We start from the raw sequence: 18,658 nt of genomic DNA, 5'->3' as shown, positions 1-18,658 counted from the left end.
ATAAAATGGCCCTGATATGTCATTAGACATTAAAGGGGTCATATAATGGTACATGCACTTTTACAAGTTGATTGCACTGAAATGTCTGTTGGCAGTGCCTGTACACAACCATCATATCATGATAAAAATCCATCCAGTGGTTTTGTTTTAATCTCTTTATATGTTTGACCATCTCTGAAATCAAGCCGTTCGATATTGTGACGTCATAAGATCGTACGCCCCTCCCGCTATTGTGATTGACAGCCGTGTTTCAACACAAGACCCGCCCTGAGCAAGCTGTGACAGCCGTCGTCATAGTAGTCTGCCATTGTTGATATGCTGGAGTAGAATGGCGTCTAAGCGATTGTGGTGTTCTGTTCTTAGATGTAATAAGGAACACAGCAGTCATTTGGATGTTCCTAAATCCGAGCCGTTGAAGAAGCAGTGGCTGAGTTTTGTTTTTGAAGCAATATGCCCAAAGGATTGACGCGGGGATTCCCTCACGGGGATTCCCCACGATCGTCTGTGCTTTCATGTTTGCGCGAATCATTTCACACCAGACAGCTTCACAAACGAGAAAAAACGGATCGGTACCAACGTGTTCCTGCTGAACCTCCAGAAGATGTGAGTGTAATGTTTTATTAACCTTTATATTAGTATTTATATTAATTTTTGCGAAATTTGCAAACCTTGCTGCAGGCTTCACGATGAATGCGGCTAAGGTTTACACTCAGGGTACATTACGGCATGTTTTCTATGTACGACGTTCTCAATATAATTCATAATCCCACGTTTATAACGAATAACACGTGGTTATTGTGTTAGATACGGTCAGAGAATGTCTAATACGGTGTACCCACAGAACAGAGGGGCGGGGTGAGCAAAGCTCATTATCATTTAAAGACACATGCACTGAAACGGCGTGCTGAAAACAGAGCTGTTTTTGACCAGGTAAAATTTGTGTTTTCTTACAATACTAATGAGAATTTTTAATTAAAGTATATTACAAACTTTTAATTTAGATCCTAAAGAATCATATTAGCTTGTACAAAAATGGCATTATATGACCCCTTTAAGAAATCATGTTCATTTCAAATACTTATATCACTGACAACAGTAGTCCGGCCAGGATATTGTCATTTAAAAGTGAAGTTGCAGCCCTCAACTGATGTTGATGTTGTCATGTTGTGTTTTGGCCTGATGCTCCACCCTCCACCTATCTACCAATCACGAAGTCAGTAGTGTTTCGGCATCGGGGTTGCCAGCTCTGCTTTAGTTACCACAGCTACGTAGCAGCCTACGTTCCTGCTGGATCCTGCAGCCTATCTGGCAACCTGGAGTCAGGGGGGATACACCGCTCTACAGTAATTTGAAAGTGATTGCAGTACCAGTTTTGGCCACAATCTTACATACGGCTCCTTTAATTTGTACAGTGAAGATTCTATGCAGTGTTATTTTACATTTTGATTACTTTATTCAGTTTCTGTACCTGAAAACTACTGTTAGACCTTCCTGAAAAGCAGTTTACTTAATTTGTATCTTTGTTCTTTTGTATTTATTTATTTGTGCTATTGCTTGTAGTTTAATTATTTGTTCTTGTTTTATTAATGACTGTTTACTTGTCTTTAATAATCCTTGAGTAAATTTATATTACTCGTAATACGCATGTGCATGACGTCATCGTCTTCAGAGATTCACATTTTTGTTGTTTACACGGAGACCATTTTCAAAAACTTGCACCTTGAAACCAAGTTTGTGTTTTCAGGCACCCAAAACACTGTTGTCGTGTAAATGAACGGCCAAAACGCATAAAAAGTTGTACGTTTTTAGTTGAAAACAGTGTCGTGTAAACAGCTTTAGTTCCAATAAATAAAATCTTTCCAAGCTCATGTGGTACGAATACACCAAAAAGTGGGAACTTTTGCCAAAAGTTATAGAATCTTTATCTTTTAATTTTTAAAAAAAAATTATGGCCGGTAACTAAAAAGATTTAGTTGCCAAATTGGACGGTGAGTGAAAAAGTTAATTTCAAACCCGGATTATATTCACTTACACGCCGATTGCCAACAAAACACAGGCATTTGATGTTACTTCGTTACCGCCTGCAATTCCGACTCATGACTGAGATATTTTCATTATCGCTGGAACCGGTCCATCTTTCATCTTCAAACGATCTGTAAATCCCGCGTCGAACTGGGCCTTGTTTTTAAAACATTTGTCACCGAAATTCCGGGAAGAAACAAACACACTTGCACAACTCCGTTGCTGACCCGGAAAAACACACTGCATCCACTGTTCTCCTAACGCTGGTTCTTTGGGAAGCTGAATAAGGTTATCTTTCCCTCACAACCAAAAACACACTTCTTTGGTGACATTGTTGATTTCGTGGTCCAAAAACAAAATGGCAGCGTTGCCGCCGGCTTCCGTAACCCGAACGAAGCACGTTGATGGGCGTTGCTCGTGCTCTCGCTCTGGTTGGTGTGTGTGTGTGTGTGTGTGTGTGTGTGTGTGTGTGTGCGCTCTTCCGGTAGAAGTGCCCATATAAGGAATAACGCCCTTCATGACATCATACAGGGCCATACTCGGAAAAAAACTTTCCGAAACTTATACGAATCCTGAGGGAGTGTGTTTGGCACAGAAAAACCCATCAGACGTCCAAATCATTTTTTTAAACTTTGGCCATATTTAGCATGAGAATCCAACTCTTTAACAGTGTTAAGTAAGGGATAATATACATCCAGCCGGTTGTTATCTCAGAATAAACCCGTCAGGGTGTTCAGGATCAGGATCACATCTTATTACGCGGATACTTGCCACATAAGTAAATAATTAGACACGAAATATTAATCTGAGTTGAAATATTTTATCAGGTGTTTAAACACAAACTGTCCGCGGAGAGAGCAGCTTCAGCGGCGAGATCAAACTAGACGGACATTTAAGAGATACGCTTTACAGTCATAACACTTATTACACAGCATTTCACCACATAAATAATGATGGCGATAAGAGATATTGATTTCAGATTAAACTGTTTTAAAATCGTGCCTGTTTGTATCTCATAATCCAACGGTGCACAAAACAATAGTCACAAAATGGCCGCCGCTGCGTTTGTATGAAACGAGAGAGAGCGAGTCCACGATACTGGATGGCATAATTAAATAAATGTATACAAAATATTGATTTTACTGTGTTTTGATATTTTATTAGCTCACCAAATGCAAAAGCCTGTGTTTCTGTTCTCAGAGGTTGTTATTTGGGAATGCACACCGCTGGATGGCGCGATTGACCAATCAGAATCAAGTATTCCACAGAGCCGTGTAATTATAAGTCAGAATGCATGAAATAGCATTAGAAATCCGCTTTAATAGAATCATTGGAAGCGGAACCAGAATGTTACATTTCTTAATGATTCCCATTGTCTGTGTGATTAAGGATTGGAAAAGTTTGTCTGTAAGGTTTGAATACGACAGGATCAACTTGAATGCAAACGTTTCTGGATTGTGTCTTGTGGTTGAACACATGCAGGAAGTTGCTGAAGAGAAGCTGTTAGTTTCCTCCATCTGATTGTGCTGTTTTATGGGGTGCTTAAATGCAGTTTTCCCAGCATCCTCCATGGTGCCAGCGAGAGGTGGGAGGAACTCAACAAGTAGGTCAGAGACACATGAATAGCAGATTACATCACAGAGAGCCACACACTGAGCTGCTTTTGCCAGGCCACTGGACATTAGTAATTGCTAACCTTTTTAACTAGTTTTGTGTCTTTGTGTGAACTGATTGTGGGACGCTCAGTTCGGTTTGTACCACGTTTGCATGGGGAGTTTCTTGTATTTCTAGACCAGCACATCAACAATACTCAAATATGAGTCGGTAGAGCATCAGAATTACCCATAATGCATAGGGAATGTATAGAATATCATACTCTCATGGACCGCTCTTTACTATTTCTGCAGTTGTAGTATAGTAATGTTCTGTGTGCAAGGAATAACCCACGTACTGCGTGAACCCCACAATGCATTGCACTCGACTTGACCTACAATGTTTTTTCACGATATTAATCAGGGAATGTTAAGTCATTATTTATGCTAGATGATAAATGAGCGGCACATTTACATGCTAAGTGTTATGGTTATGAGACAACGATGACAACTTGTTCCCTTTATTATTTAAAAAAAAGAAAAAATCTGTATTAAACAGTGTGTACTGCCTAATATTCATTAATAATCTAGTATTCCATGTTTCCGTCCAAAGTTGTCAATTAAACTTGTGTGGAAAATTGCAACATTAAATAAAATAAATCCATCTCATGTTTCCACCATTTCCATCCCGTTTTCATCCCGTAAGTCTTTGATGTGGATGTTATGGTTTTTGGGCGCATCTTGTTGTTTCCATCATCTTTTTTAATTCAATAAGCTGGAGATACATACGGCACAATTTATTCACCCTCGTTATTCCAAACCTGTATGCGAGTCTTCTGGAGAACACGGAAGATATTTGGGGACACATTTTATAGTTTTTAACTACTATGTACTAACAGTTTAATGAATAATTTGATACAATGCACTTATGTTTTCACAATGTACTTAACTAAATAAAAGAAAACCTGCTTGTACTGTAAGTGTAACTACATATTGACTATAATTACACTGTTGACCTTCCCTTACCCATTAACCCACACTTAAACCTATCCACACCAGCAAACCTGTCCTAACCTTACCCGCATTCCCCTCAACACTATACACTACCTTTCAAAAGTTTGGGGTCAGTAAGATTTTTAATGTTTTTAAAATAAGTCTCTTCTGCTCATCAAGGCTGCATTTATTTGGAAAAAAAACTGTAATATTGTGAAATATTGTGACGATTTAAAATGACTGTTTTCTATTTTAATATATTTTAAAGTGTAATTTATTCCTTTCATCAAAGCTGAATTTTCAGCATCATTACTCCAGTCTTCAGTGTCACATGATCCTATGGAAGCTTGTTTCCGCCACAGAATAAAACATTTTAAGAGATAATTGCAACTTTTTATCTCACAATTGCGAGTTTACATCTCGCAATTCTGACTTTATCTCTCAGAATTTTGAGATATAAAGTCAGAATTGCGTGAAATAAAGTCGCAATTGCGTGTTATAAAGTCAGAATTGCGAGATATAAAGTCGCAATTGCGAGAAAAAAAGTCAGAATTCTGACTTTATAACACGCAATTGCGACTTTCACGCAATTCTGACTTTATAACACGCAATTGCGACTTTAGGGTAAGTGTACCCATTAAGCCCATGTACCCTTTAAGCCCACTTTCAACTCTGAAGTCAAATTAAAAAAAGAGAAAATAATATTTTATGCTGCTTATTATTTTAACCAATCCAGTGATTTGTTACTTCCCTGACATTTTTTATTGCATACCAATCACATTTGGCAATGTTGAGTTAGCCCCACCCATGTGCATGCTGTCTCAGATGACCTCACACAAAGTCACCCTAAAACTTTGGTGTTTCTGGACCCTTCAGAAATCAACACATTTCTGCAATTTTCAGCCATTTCTTTGGAAATTACATTGATATTATGTAAAATAAGAGATTAATGTATTGTTTTTTGTGTATGAACAAATAGTACTTCATCATTTTATATCATTTTCCTTTAAATGGAAAGATGAGTTTTATTAGCTTGCGTTCAAAGCTAATCTCTAGGTCAAACCATTAGCCTTACAGAAAGATAGACTGCCAAAGAATTAAGCATGTGAACTGCAAACAATAAATGTTTTTGGATTCATTTTACATTAATTTACTAATAAATACATCATAAATTGTTTTGTAGAGAAGATTTCTTTTATAAATTAACTTTTTTTTAAAGATGGGCTTAAATGGTACAGTGCCACAAAACGCATGCAAACTACAGCCAACACAAGCTAACCTTGAATGATAAAAACTTAACATTTCTCAATGTGGGCACAATGAAAATTACTATGATACTTAGTCCACAGTATATTTAAGCTCCATGCATGTATTTGTAAACATATCTTACATTTTTAAAGGAAAACATTGTCTTTTTTCACCATTACTCACTGTGGAACCATTTAAGCCCACCTTATGTGTTTCAATGAGGAATGCCTCTAAGTGCAAACTGATTCATTTTCTGAAAGTGTTTAATGATAACGTGTCTTTGTGTGCTTTTACCCTACTAACCTTTTACCCTTACCTTACTTACACACAAATTACACACATTCATTCAAATGAGATAGAGCCCGTTTTGTCCTAAAGTCCTTTATGTATAACTGGGAATAATTCGGGAGCCAAGCTGAGTTAAGGCTTGATATTCCGGGCATGGAGAGCTCCCAGAGGGACCCTATATTCCCCACAGTCCTCGGAGTCAAGCCGACCTAAGGCTGCATACTCCCGGTGTGGGGGGCCCACTAGGAGACCCTCTGAAACCCCAGAGTCTGGAGCCCCAACTCAGCTTCCTTCCCGAGATACACCCAGTTTAACTTCCACCTTTGACCAGGCATAACTCGGGAGCCAAGCTGGCTTAAGGCTCCAGACTCCCTGTGTGGGGTGCCCACTAGGAGGCCCCCGTAAGCCCAGAGTATGGAGCCCTAACTCAGCTTGGCTCCCGAGATACACCCGGTCAAACTTCCAGCTTGACTCCAGCTACAACTCAAGTCAAGCCGACTTAAAGCTCCAGACCACCGGCCACTAACACCAACCCATCATACCCAGGGCTCTAATCAAACATTAGCAAAATTATTTTTTTTAATACTTCCCTGTCACTAAATAAATATATTGATGTTTTACTTCTTTAAAATCATTTAATTTTTTTATATTTTGTGAATCAATGATGATGTGGGCTTATTTGGAACACATGCGGGCTTAAATGGTGCCAAAAGTACCAATTAAGCCCATGCCAGACTTCTGACTTTATTCCTAAATTATCTTAATTTTATATTCTAAAATGTACATCAACTAATTAATACAATTTCAAATGAGAGATTAATCTTGCATTTTAACAAATAATTTTTCTTATAAACTATGTCAATATCTATGAAAAAAACCTAGACTTAGATTTTGGTGGGCTTAATGGGTACACTTACCCTATTTCACGCAATTCTGACTTTATATCTCAAAATTCTGAGAGATAAAGTCAGAATTGCGAGATGTAAACTCACAATTGTGAGATAAAAAGTCACAATTATCTCTTAAAATGTTTTATTCTGTGGCGGAAACAAGCTTCCATACATCCTTGATGAATAAAAGTATTGATTTATTTTATTTCTTTCCCCCCAAAAAATAAATAAAATTTAAATTAAAATTCTTACTGACCCCAAACTTTTGAACGGTAGTGTTTAATGTTACAAAAGCTTTAGATTTCAGATAAATGCTGTTCTTTTGAACTGTAATAAATTACGCTTTACTGTATATTCACTTTTTTAAATTGTCATAATATTTCACAATATTACTGTTTTTGTATTTTTATTGTTTTTTTTTATTAAATAAATGCAGCCTTGGTGAGCAGAAGAGACTTCTTTTAAAAACAGTAAAAATCTTACTGACCCCAAACTTTTGAACGGTAGTGTATGTATTTCAAATGTAAGCATTGTACCGAATAATACTTTTTTATACATAAGTGCATAATAGTTAAAGAATCATAATATAAAGTTGGACCAATGGTGGTAACTAAACAGTTTTGGTCACCATTGATTTCTTTGTATGGAAAAAAAATAAAACAATCTGAAAAGTCCAACAGTTTGAGGGTGAGAAAATGACAGAGTTTTAATTTTTGTGAGATCTGACCCTTTAAAGGTCACCGCATTACACAAACACTAGTCCTTCAATCATACAATATGAATATACAGTATAACACAACTTGTTAGTTTTGGTTCCTTGCCACTGTCACCTTTGGCTTTCGGCTTGCGAAAGAGCGGCTGTATATATAAATGAACTAAATTAATAACATTTTACAACAGAAGTGAACCATCACTGAACTTACTTAAGCTGGACTAAGACGCTATTTTCTTCTAGATCTGCTGTATCTTTGTTGCAGTATTTTCCTGTTATCACTGTAAAGATGCTTTGAAACACTCTGTACTGTAAAAAGCGCTGTATAAATAAAGGTTAACTTGACTTGACAACTGTATTGCACCATGTATTGATGATTGTGTGTCGCTAATCCGAACCGCAATAGCAATTAATTGTCGTTTCTTTCTCTGTTTCAGCCATTTTTCAATTTGACTAGGCTTAGAAAACTTGGCCTGAGCGACAATGAGATCCAGCGGCTGCCGGGGGATATAGCGAACTTCAACCTGCTCGTAGAGCTCGACATCTCCAGAAACGGTGAGGAGCTCTCTGGTCTATCAGACCACTGTTTAATTACTGTACGTGTGTGAGAAACTTTGGCCTCGTGTGTGTCTTGCCCTTCCCACACGCTCCCAGCATACGCCCAGCATATTTCAGCTGCTGGTTTTCTGTGCTCAGCAATTACACAACATTTCAGCGCCGTTCATAGTAATTCCCAGCGTATCCACGCCCGAAATTGAGTTTTCGTTTCGGCTATTTTTACTGTATTTGTTCAAGCGCCATTTTTAAAACTAGACTTCATGGTTTGTGGTGTCTCGTGGTTTTAAATGCACTGGGATATTTCATAGAAAGCTTATAATTCTGCCATCATTTACTCTCCTTCATGTCTCTCTAAACCTGGATGACTGACTGACTTCTGTGAACACCAGAGAGGATATTTAAAAAAATCAATTGTTGTTTTTATGGTTTATACAATGAAAGTCGATGGGGTCGAATGTTGATTTGGTCCTAATGTTCTTTAAAATATACAGTCAAACCAAAATTTATTCAAACACCTTCAACATTATCACAGTTTATTCGCTATAGTTTAGAAAATGATAATAAAATATGACAAGAACTCAGAGTTATCAGATCAGTTGATGTTTCACTGGTTTTGTCCGTCCTTCTGTTAGACTGTCTCACACATGAATTATGTTGAATATCTGTCAGATGTTAAATTTAACTACTCAATTAGATAATACCAGTTTAGCTCAACCAATCACCAAGCAATGCTTCATTGTGTTCAGTCTGTGTGTAAAAAGAGCATTAGCAATTAAAGACAAAACACTTCAGCAAAACATGATCAGCTCAAAGTGTCTGAATAATATTGGGTTCCAAATTTTTCTAAATGTCACTGGTAGTCACTGTATGAAGAGTGTTTGGGTATAATATGTCACAGTTTACTTTATTTTGCTCTCCTCACTTACAGAAATGAACTATAGTGTCCTGCACACACTAGTAAAAAAAAAATCAAAAATGATATCTGGTGTCAATAATTTTTGGTTTGACTGTGTATATATATATTTATATCATGTAATGACCTGAGCATGAATAAATGACGACAGAATTTTCATTTTTGGGTGAACTGTCCCTTTAAGAACAGTTTATGCTCTCCTCTGGGAAGTGCCTGCCTTATAAATTGACATCATATTCTAGTTGAACTCTGATCTCTCTTAGTTACAGCACATTTTTATGGCAGGCACATAAATGATTGAAATATTGGCTATTTTCCAAACCGTTGTGAGCTACCTTGCTGTCCACTGCACACATAGCAACAACCAGAGCGCAACAGTTGGCTTCTGCAAGTACAAATCCCATTCAGTTTCTCTATGGGCGTTTGACTTTGAAAAAAAACGTATAAAGACGGACCTCCTGTGAGCTGCGAGGTCGTCGATCGATGGGATATGCTTATGTTGAAGCTGTCAGACCACATTAGTTCAACTCGTTTTTTATTTAATCATGTTCAGCATTGAAATTCCTGATGAAAACTCAGATTACAACATTTTACAAGAAAAGATGTTTGTCAATGATCTGTAGCGCTTTGATCTTGAACGCTAGATCTTTACACGTTTCTCTTTCTTTTAACAAAATTAATGGGTGATCACACACCGGTCCAAACCAGTTAATGTAATCACCCAAACTGGCAAAAGTTCAATTCAAGAATGAACAAAAAAAAGTTGATGAGTTTTGAAGTTTTGAAAACAGAGCAAACTGAAAGAGAAAGGGTGATCTGTAGTAGTATAGCTCTCTATATTAATTCAAGCTACTGAAAGACAAAAGTTATGCTGAAAAATACACAATGTGACATACTTGCTCTGGGCCTTGTTTTAAACTATTTATTTTTTGTTGTTTTCGTTGTACGATCAGGATGTGACGGTTGGTGGGTTTGGTTTTGGTCCCGCCCCTCCTCCACTGTGATTGGACGGCTGGGGAAAAAGTGACAGTGATGAGCATAGACATAATATAGAGAAAGTGTAGCAGTCGATAGGGTGTCTATCTCTAATATTATGTTTATGGTGATGAGCGTGAAATGCTGCTGATATTTTAAATATGTGGCGCTCTCATTGAAAACAGTTGAAATAATATGCTGGACATTGCTGACCACTTACATGAAGTATTGCGAATGACATAGAGTCAGTTTCCCAATGCTCTCAAACTCCTTAAAGCCCCCCCTGTGGTGAAACTCAAGCTTTTAATGTTGTTTATGTGTCTATGTGGTGTTTTTAATATGCTTTAAGACAAACCATGTGTAAATTCATAAGTCAACACCATTGCTGAGTATTTTCTCCTTAAAGGAACATGTCAACTTTTTGGGACTTTAGCTTATTCACCGTATCCCCCAGAGTTAGATAAGTCCATACATACCCTTCTCATCTCCGTGCGTGCCGTAACTCTGTCTGACGCACCCACCGCTAGCCTAGCTTAGCACAAAGACTGGAGGTAAACGGCTCCAGCTAGCATACTGCTCCCAATAAGTGACAAAATAACGCCAACATTTTCCTATTTACATGTTGAGATTTGTATAGTCACAGCGTGTACAAATAACAAGGTCACATGAGACACAGCCATCTTCTAACCGTATACATACTGGGAACTATATTCTCCCTGAGAAGCCCCGTGGTGAGGAGCAGAGAGTTCGCTCAGAGTTGGAGTAAATCACTCCGCAGAAGTAGCAGTGCTTCGCCTTCTGAGAATATAGTTCCCAGTGTGTATACGGTTAGAAGATGGCTGTGTCTCATGTGACAGACAGAGTTACGGCACGCATGGAGATGAGAAGGGTATGGACTTATCTAACTCTGGGGGATACGGTGAATAAGCTAAAGTCCCAAAAAGTCGGCGTGTTCCTTTAAAACTGCAGTGAAAAAAACACGCTTTGAAATCGCTGGTGTTTCTGACGTCACAAACTACCTTGTAACCAATCAGATCAACGTGTGATCGTTAACCAGTGAATCTCTGAGCTGAGCGAGTGAGTGGAGGCGGGGCTCATTTGCATGTTCATAGAATCGCGCATACTAAATGAGGCAAGGGTGTCGAGTTACATTCAAGATATTTTAAGGCATGAATACATTTTATCAAAGAAAAAACTTTTAAATATGTCATTTTAATGATCAAAGGTGAGTTTTAAAAGATAAAATTTACTACGGGGGACTTTAAATATGTGTTTAGATCGCAATAAACAAATGTGCTTTATATTTAATCAATCGATTTATATCAATAGTTCACTCTTGTTTTTAATAGGGTTGCCCCCTAATCCTCGATTAAACGTTAGTCTACAAAATGTGGCTTTGTAGATTAAATTGAATTTGTTAAAAAACAAAAAATCCACAAGAATTGGTGAAGTCGTGCAGTGACAGATCGCCAACAATGCTCTACGAAGTACAAAAATGTATAACGTTGAGCTAGATGGGGAAATGATATCTCTGCCGTCACGTTGGAAGTGTCCCAATGATGCCTTAAAATACTGCCTAATGGGCAGCTCTCGAGGTTTTGGTACAAAGCTATTGTTTTAAATATTGTTTTTTATTGTTGTAAGTGTATTACATCTGTTTCCTCTTTTTCCTCACAGACATTATGGAACTCCCTGAAAGCATTTCATATTGTAAAACCCTCCAAGTAGCAGATTTTAGTGGAAATCCTTTGACAAGGTAATTGTGCATTTCATATTCTGATTCTGCATAACTACAGACATATAATTTTAAAAAAGCCTAATATATGGTGTTTTATTGCATAAAATATTATAAAATATATGATTACTTGCATTGGGCCTGGGTGCTTCTTTAAACGAGTCTTAATTGCATGTGTAATTCACCACACAAAATATGGTTTATTGACGATATCCTAATAGCCGTGCTGTGCTTGACAGGTCATGCGTTATGCATTAGCACTGGATCCAGTGGCCCAGTTTGCCAGTTTGTTCCCCATTTTGCTGGATTATACAACGCTTGACTCCTGTTGTATTCTCTGGTTAATGTTTTACCAAACCACCATATGGCGTAGTTTACTGGCAGATCTTTCTTGTTTAGCATTTTTTTTGTTCATGATTAATGTTGTCATTAATATAGAGTATAGTGAGTGATCATGTCAGTTATTTATCTATCTTTCATTCCCGTGTGAACTGTGAGTTTTATGTTTGCTTTTGTTTCGTTTCAGGTTGCCAGAAAGTTTTTCGGAATTACAGAATTTAACATGCCTTTCCATCAATGACATTTCTTTACAAGCACTTCCAGACAACATCGGAAAGTAAGTGTTTTTTCTCTCCTCTGTTGAGCATCTTTCAGCTGCAATCCAGTTTCTCATGCACTCTCGTTTGTTTGCAATCTCTAGAGGGATATTTTCTCTTATGATATCAGCAGGGTTTGATTTATATTGACTCACTTCATTTACTGTTATCCACTGTAGTCGTGACGTCTTTCTTCCCTGTATTGCTTTTGTAGGACACTTACTGTATCGGTATCTCTGCTCTGAATAGCTATTGTAATAATCATCCCATGATGATCTAAAACGATGACTCTGATCTCACACAGTTGATCCACATTTTCAAATCAGTTTCGGTAAAGGCCCCCTGAAATCAGAATTTAGTTTTTTTTTTACTTTTAGTATGAATATGTTAGCCTTACGGTTATGAATAAGCTGATGTGTTCCAAAACAATGACAAAATTCACATTTAGGAAATATAAGCATTTAAACCTTAGTCTCTCACTTCCGCTAATATGGATTACAGATTTTTATGACATCATCGTGGACTTCAGCTTCTCATCACCTTTTCTGTCCAATCAAATGCTCTCTAGAATCTGAAGCTCCGCCCCCTGTGCTATAAACGCCACCTGGCCAAAGCAACCGTTGACACGTCACAGAGCAATAGGGGTTGGAGTGTGTGTTCGGTTGCTCAAACGCTTGTGTTTTCCAACTGTAGGTTGGTTAAGAATAAAATAGCTTGAATTTATTCACATCTCTACTATTGAGTCCAACGTATCATCAGCGCTGGGATTCACTTCCATGGTGCTGTCAGTCTGTGAGGGAAACTAAACACTATTGGCTATTTGAAAAGGGGGAGGAGCCATTTAATATGTCCCGCCTTAGCTTCTGTTTCAGTGGAAATTACGTCAACGCATCAAACAAAGCTGCGCGTGAGCCTTTAATAGTGCCCCTAATATGTTTTTCGGGAAAAGCATAATAGAGCTAGCCTGACTACGTCAGACTTCGTACTTCCGCTCAATTTCATTTCGCTTCTGTACTCAGTCTGAGACCGCGTCATAGCTTTCCGTTTTCCTCCGGCCTGAAAACAGCCGGCCAATCAACGAACAGAGGGCGTAATAGAGCTGTGTAATAGAGCTGTTTGTGAATGTAAAAGGTCGCAAAGTCTCAAAGATCAAGATCTTTTGTTTTCATCTCTCAAAAGAAAGAAGCGATTTTGAACTGCCTGAAACGAGTCGTCAGTGATTCAAGTCTCACTTCACTTCAAATTTACATAATGCCAGCCTATGGTCTTCATTGGCTGAACATGAACGTCATTACTGTTTCTTATTACTGTGCAACAAGTGTCGAGAAAGAGCCTAAATTCAGATATGATGATGAGCGTTTGGTTTCCAACACGCACAGTAAGCTATCGACCAATCACAACAGACTGGGCCATCTGACCAATCAGAAAGGAACAGAGTAGACCAATCACAATAGACTGGGTCATCTGACCAATCAAAAAAGAGTAGACCAATCACAATAGACTGGACCATCTGACCAATCAGAACAGAGTAGACCAATCACAATAGACTGGACCATCTGACCAATCAGAACAGAGGAGACCAATCACAATAGACTGGACCAACTGACCAATCAGAGCAGAGTAGACCAATCACAATAGACTGGCCAATCAGAGCAGAGCAGCTCTCAGAGAGGCGGGGTTTAGAGAGACTGAGAGAAAAGAGCTGATGCTGCAGTGGAGATTATGAGAAAATTAAATAGTTTTTTTTTAACTTGGATGCGTGTAAACCTGTTGTAGGAGACTCTGAAACAACATCAGCAACCTAGTAGCACAATAGGGGCACTTAAAAAAAAATCATCCTCAGGGATATTTCTAAAATGTTCACTGAGACTTCCAGTCAGTGGTTTTTGTAGTTTAGTCTTAGTGGATGTTTGTCTGTATTTCCTTATCTGCTCCACGACACAGTTTATCTCCATGACGACGTATTGTTTCCTAAAAACAGTGCGCATGCTGTGAGTGGCTCGGCCTGATGTTAATATCACCTCCGCACTGACTCCTGAGTAACTTGGACTTCATTCAGATTGAAATCTGGGAAGCGTCTGGGTAACTTTTGTCTTCTGTCCCTTGTGTGATTCCATGGCTCTCTTCATTTCCGGAGTAATTTCCTCTTCCGTGCCTGCCGTCCCTCTATCTCTGCCTGACCCTGCAGAAAGTGTTTAGAAATCCTCTGATTATTCATTTTATGAACAGGGAGTTGATTTTCCATGTAAATGCCCGTTCCCACGAAGGACGATAGCAGATTACACACCATAACTATAATGACAGAGGAGCGATATGGTTAGAGTGATGAACAATAAAATCATGGACAGCCAATCAGAATCCGTCCTGCTTTAAAGAGCTCGAGCGTTTAAAGAGACAGACGACAAAACTGCAGCGCGCTTATAATATACAGAACGATACTGTGTGTTGTTCAGGGCCGACTGGGACATTTTCAGGCCAGGAAATCTCACACTTGTCCAGGCCATCACACACACACACACACACACACACATTTGAAACCACAGACAACCTTATTTTGTGTATGGCCATCACATTTAAAAAAAAGGTCTAAATTGATGAGAGTGTGTGTGTGTGTGTGTGTGTGTGTGTGTGTGAGAGAGTGCCCTTGTTCATATTACATTGTGGGGACCAAATGTCCCCATAAGAATAGTAAAACCTGAGATCACCTACATTGTGGGGACCAGCCAGCGGTCCCCACTTTTCAAAAGGCTTATAAATCACACAGGATGAGTTGTTTTGAGAAAGTAAAAATGCAGAATGTTTCCTGTGATGGGTAGGTTTAGGGGTAGGGTTAGTGTAAGGGGACAGAATATACAGTTTGTACGGTATAAAAACCATTAAGTCTATGGAGAGTCCCCACAAAGATAGTGAACCAGACATGTGTGTGTGTGTGAGAGAGTGTGTGTGTGAGTGAGGTGTTGTGTGTGTGAGTGAGGTGTTGTGTGTGTGAGTGAGGTGTTGTGTGTGTGAGTGAGGTAGTGTGTGTATGAGAGTGAGTGTGTGTGAGTGAGGTAGTATGTGTGAGTGAGGTAGTGTGTGTGTGTGTGTGTGTGTGTGTGTGGAGTGTGTGTGAGTGAGGTAGTGTGTGTGAGTGAGGTAGTGTGAGTGTGTGTGTGAGGTGTGTGAGAGAGTGTGTGTGAGTGAGGTAGTGTGTGTGTGAGTGAGGTAGTGTGTGTGTGTGTGAGTGAGGTAGTATGTGTGAGTGAGGTTGTGTGTGTGTGTGTGTGTGTGTGTGTGTGTGTGTGTGTGTGTGTGTGTGTGTGTGTGTGTGTGAGAGTGTGTGTATGAGAGTGAGTGTGTGGAGTGTGTGTGAGTGAGGTAGTGTGTGTGAGTGAGGTAGTGTGTGTGAGTGAGGTAGTGTGTGTGAGTGAGGTAGTGTGAGTGTGTGTGTGAGAGAGTGTGTGAGAGTGTGTGTGAGTGAGGTAGTGTGTGTGTGAGTGAGGTAGTGTGTGAGTGAGGTAGTGTGTGTGAGTGAGGTAGTGTGTGTGAGTGAGGTAGTGTGTGTGTGAGTGAGGTAGTGTGTGTGTGAGTGAGGTAGTGTGTGTGTGTGAGAGTGTGTGTGAGAGTGTGTGTGAGAGTGTGTGTGAGAGTGTGTGTGAGAGTGTGTGTGAGAGTGTGTGTGAGAGTGTGTGTGAGAGTGTGTGTGAGAGAGAGTGTGTGTGAGAGTGTGTGTGAGAGAGAGTGTGTGTGAGAGAGAGTGTGTGTGTGAGAGAGAGTGTGTGTGAGAGTGTGTGTGAGAGTGTGTGTGAGAGTGTGTGTGAGAGTGTGTGTGAGAGTGTGTGTGAGAGTGTGTGTGAGAGTGTGTGTGAGAGTGTGTGTGAGAGTGTGTGTGAGAGTGTGTGTGAGAGTGTGTGTGAGAGTGTGTGTGAGAGTGTGTGTGAGAGTGTGTGTGAGAGTGTGTGTGAGAGTGTGTGTGTGAGGTAGTGTGTGTGTGTGAGTGTGTGTGTGAGTGTGTGTGTGTGAGAGTGTGTGTGAGAGTGTGTGTGAGAGTGTGTGTGAGAGTGTGTGTGAGAGTGTGTGTGAGAGTGTGTGTGAGAGAGAGTGTGTGTGAGAGTGTGTGTGAGAGAGAGTGTGTGTGTGAGAGTGTGTGTGAGAGAGAGTGTGTGAGAGAGAGTGTGTGTGAGAGAGAGTGTGTGTGAGAGAGAGTGTGTGTGAGAGAGAGTGTGTGTGAGAGTGTGTGTGAGAGTGTGTGTGAGAGTGTGTGTGAGAGTGTGTGAGGAGAGTGTGTGTGTGAGGTAGTGTGTGTGTGTGAGAGTGTGTGAGGAGAGTGTGTGTGTGTGAGTGAGCTAGTGTGTGTGTGTGTGTGTGTTAATTTAAATTCTAAGTATTACATTGAGGCCCTGTTTACACGAGAACGCTCGCGGGTGAAAACGTAAAAATATTTGATCAGATGTGCCTTTCGTTTAGACGGCGACGGCGTTTTTGGGGCTTAAAAACGCAAAAAAGTGAAACCGCCCTCCAGAGTGGAAATCTTAAAAACGCTCCACCGTTCCCGTCTAAAGGGTAAAAGCACAAAAGTCTGCTAGACAGTGAAGGCACCGATCACCGGTCCATTGCCACCTAGCCACCTGGAGTGCATACTACATTAAATTTCAAGCTCGTCTAAACGCAGAATAAAAAGTGATAACGCAACGCCACTTCTGCGTTTTCTCTTCAGATCGTTTCCGTGTAAACATAGCCTAAGACAGTGCGGTGTTGTTGGGGGTTGATTGTGTCATTTTCATGACAATTTCTCATTACCACAACAATCCAAGTTTTATTACTGCGGTACCATAAAACATGGGCTTTTTTTCTTCAAACATCACTGTAGTAGTAGTTGCACTGCCTGTAACCTAAAGTCAAGTGTATGGGCTTGGGCATTATGAAAATTTGGGGTGAATTTGTGCCTGACTTTTATATATTTCTGTATAATTTAGTCAAAGAACCATCCAAACCATAACCTTAAACACAATCATAATGCCTGAAAGAGGAATAAAAGAGATTTCCTTTTTCATGTTGACGGTTTAATCTGAGTTTATGGAGAGAGAAGAGGCCGAACGACTCCAGATCAATCCCAGAATGCTTAACACGGCCTTATGATCTTTAAGCTCTCAGTGAACACACCTCAGTCACACACGACTCCGAATACACAACAGAAGCATTAATGTGCACCAACATTTCCCCCTGCAATGATGGCAGAAAGTTATTATTACTGCGGTATTCAGAGGCTTTAGTTTGTGGAATATTCGCTACAGCCTCGACCAATAATCCTCTTTCATTCTCTCCGTTTTCATTTCAGGAGACAAACCTGATTAATGTGTGTGTGTGTGTGTGTTTAGCTGTCTGTGTAGCCTTGAGCTGCAGACGTCTGGAAGCGTGCTGAACCCTCGGCCCTTCTGCGCTTTGATTAAATTTCCGTAGGGTTATAGTGACGAATAACAGCGTTTCCCGTCCACTGAATCACGCCGGCTGACTGACGAGGTCACACACACACACACACACACACACACACACACACACACACACACACACACACACACACACACACACTTTCCTCTTACTTTCTCATTTGTTTTTGGATCAGTCCACTGAAAAATGAAAACCTTTAACCCTGAAAGTTGTTTTTCTAGAAATGCGAGTTTTTATCTCTGAATGACTGGCTTATGTTGGGTTTGAACGGGGAAGTGCTGCTTAATTTGGTGTAGTTATTGTTTTTAAAGCAGATGAGGTTTTAAAAAGCAGAAATGCCCCCAGAGGCCTTGGAATAAATCAACTGGACTGTGTTTGGGTCACGCTGACGACACTAGATTGCTATCTCAGGATGTGTGTATGTACTTCCCTCAACGCCTCGCCCCTGATAGATGAACCTTATCCTTATTTTTTAACAGAAGATGATGAATAAGAAGGCCTGTGTTGATGCAAAGATACAAAGAAAAGCACAACAAGTGATTTGGAGACTGAAATGTATATGTGAAGGTGGGCGCTCAATGCATCATGAGCCATAGTGGTGTCCTTTTAATAGTCTTTATGTGGAATTGGGAGCAGCTTTGTGTTGTAATGTTTAACTTGTGTCTCTTAACCCTCTGGTGCTCTTCGGTCATTTTTGGCCGAAAATATT

General features: G+C 39.6%; 1 protein-coding gene across 1 annotated transcript in view; it reads left to right on the top strand.

The window, feature by feature from the left end:
- lrrc1 (leucine rich repeat containing 1) overlaps positions 1-18,658 on the top strand; it is a 64,708-nt gene that overhangs the window by 13,532 nt on the left and 32,518 nt on the right. Inside the window, exons 2-4 of the mRNA XM_084390646.1 lie at positions 8,183-8,300; positions 11,869-11,947; positions 12,453-12,542. Coding sequence (XP_084246772.1) covers positions 8,183-8,300; positions 11,869-11,947; positions 12,453-12,542 — 287 coding nt within the window. The remainder of the gene's footprint in view (positions 1-8,182; positions 8,301-11,868; positions 11,948-12,452; positions 12,543-18,658) is intronic.

The sequence above is a fragment of the Rutilus rutilus genome (assembly GCF_951802725.1).
Source record: "Rutilus rutilus genome assembly, chromosome: 20".
NCBI lineage: Eukaryota > Metazoa > Chordata > Actinopteri > Cypriniformes > Leuciscidae > Rutilus > Rutilus rutilus.
Note: the sequence above shows the minus strand (reverse complement) of the source record. Positions and strands in the feature narration are given on the sequence as shown.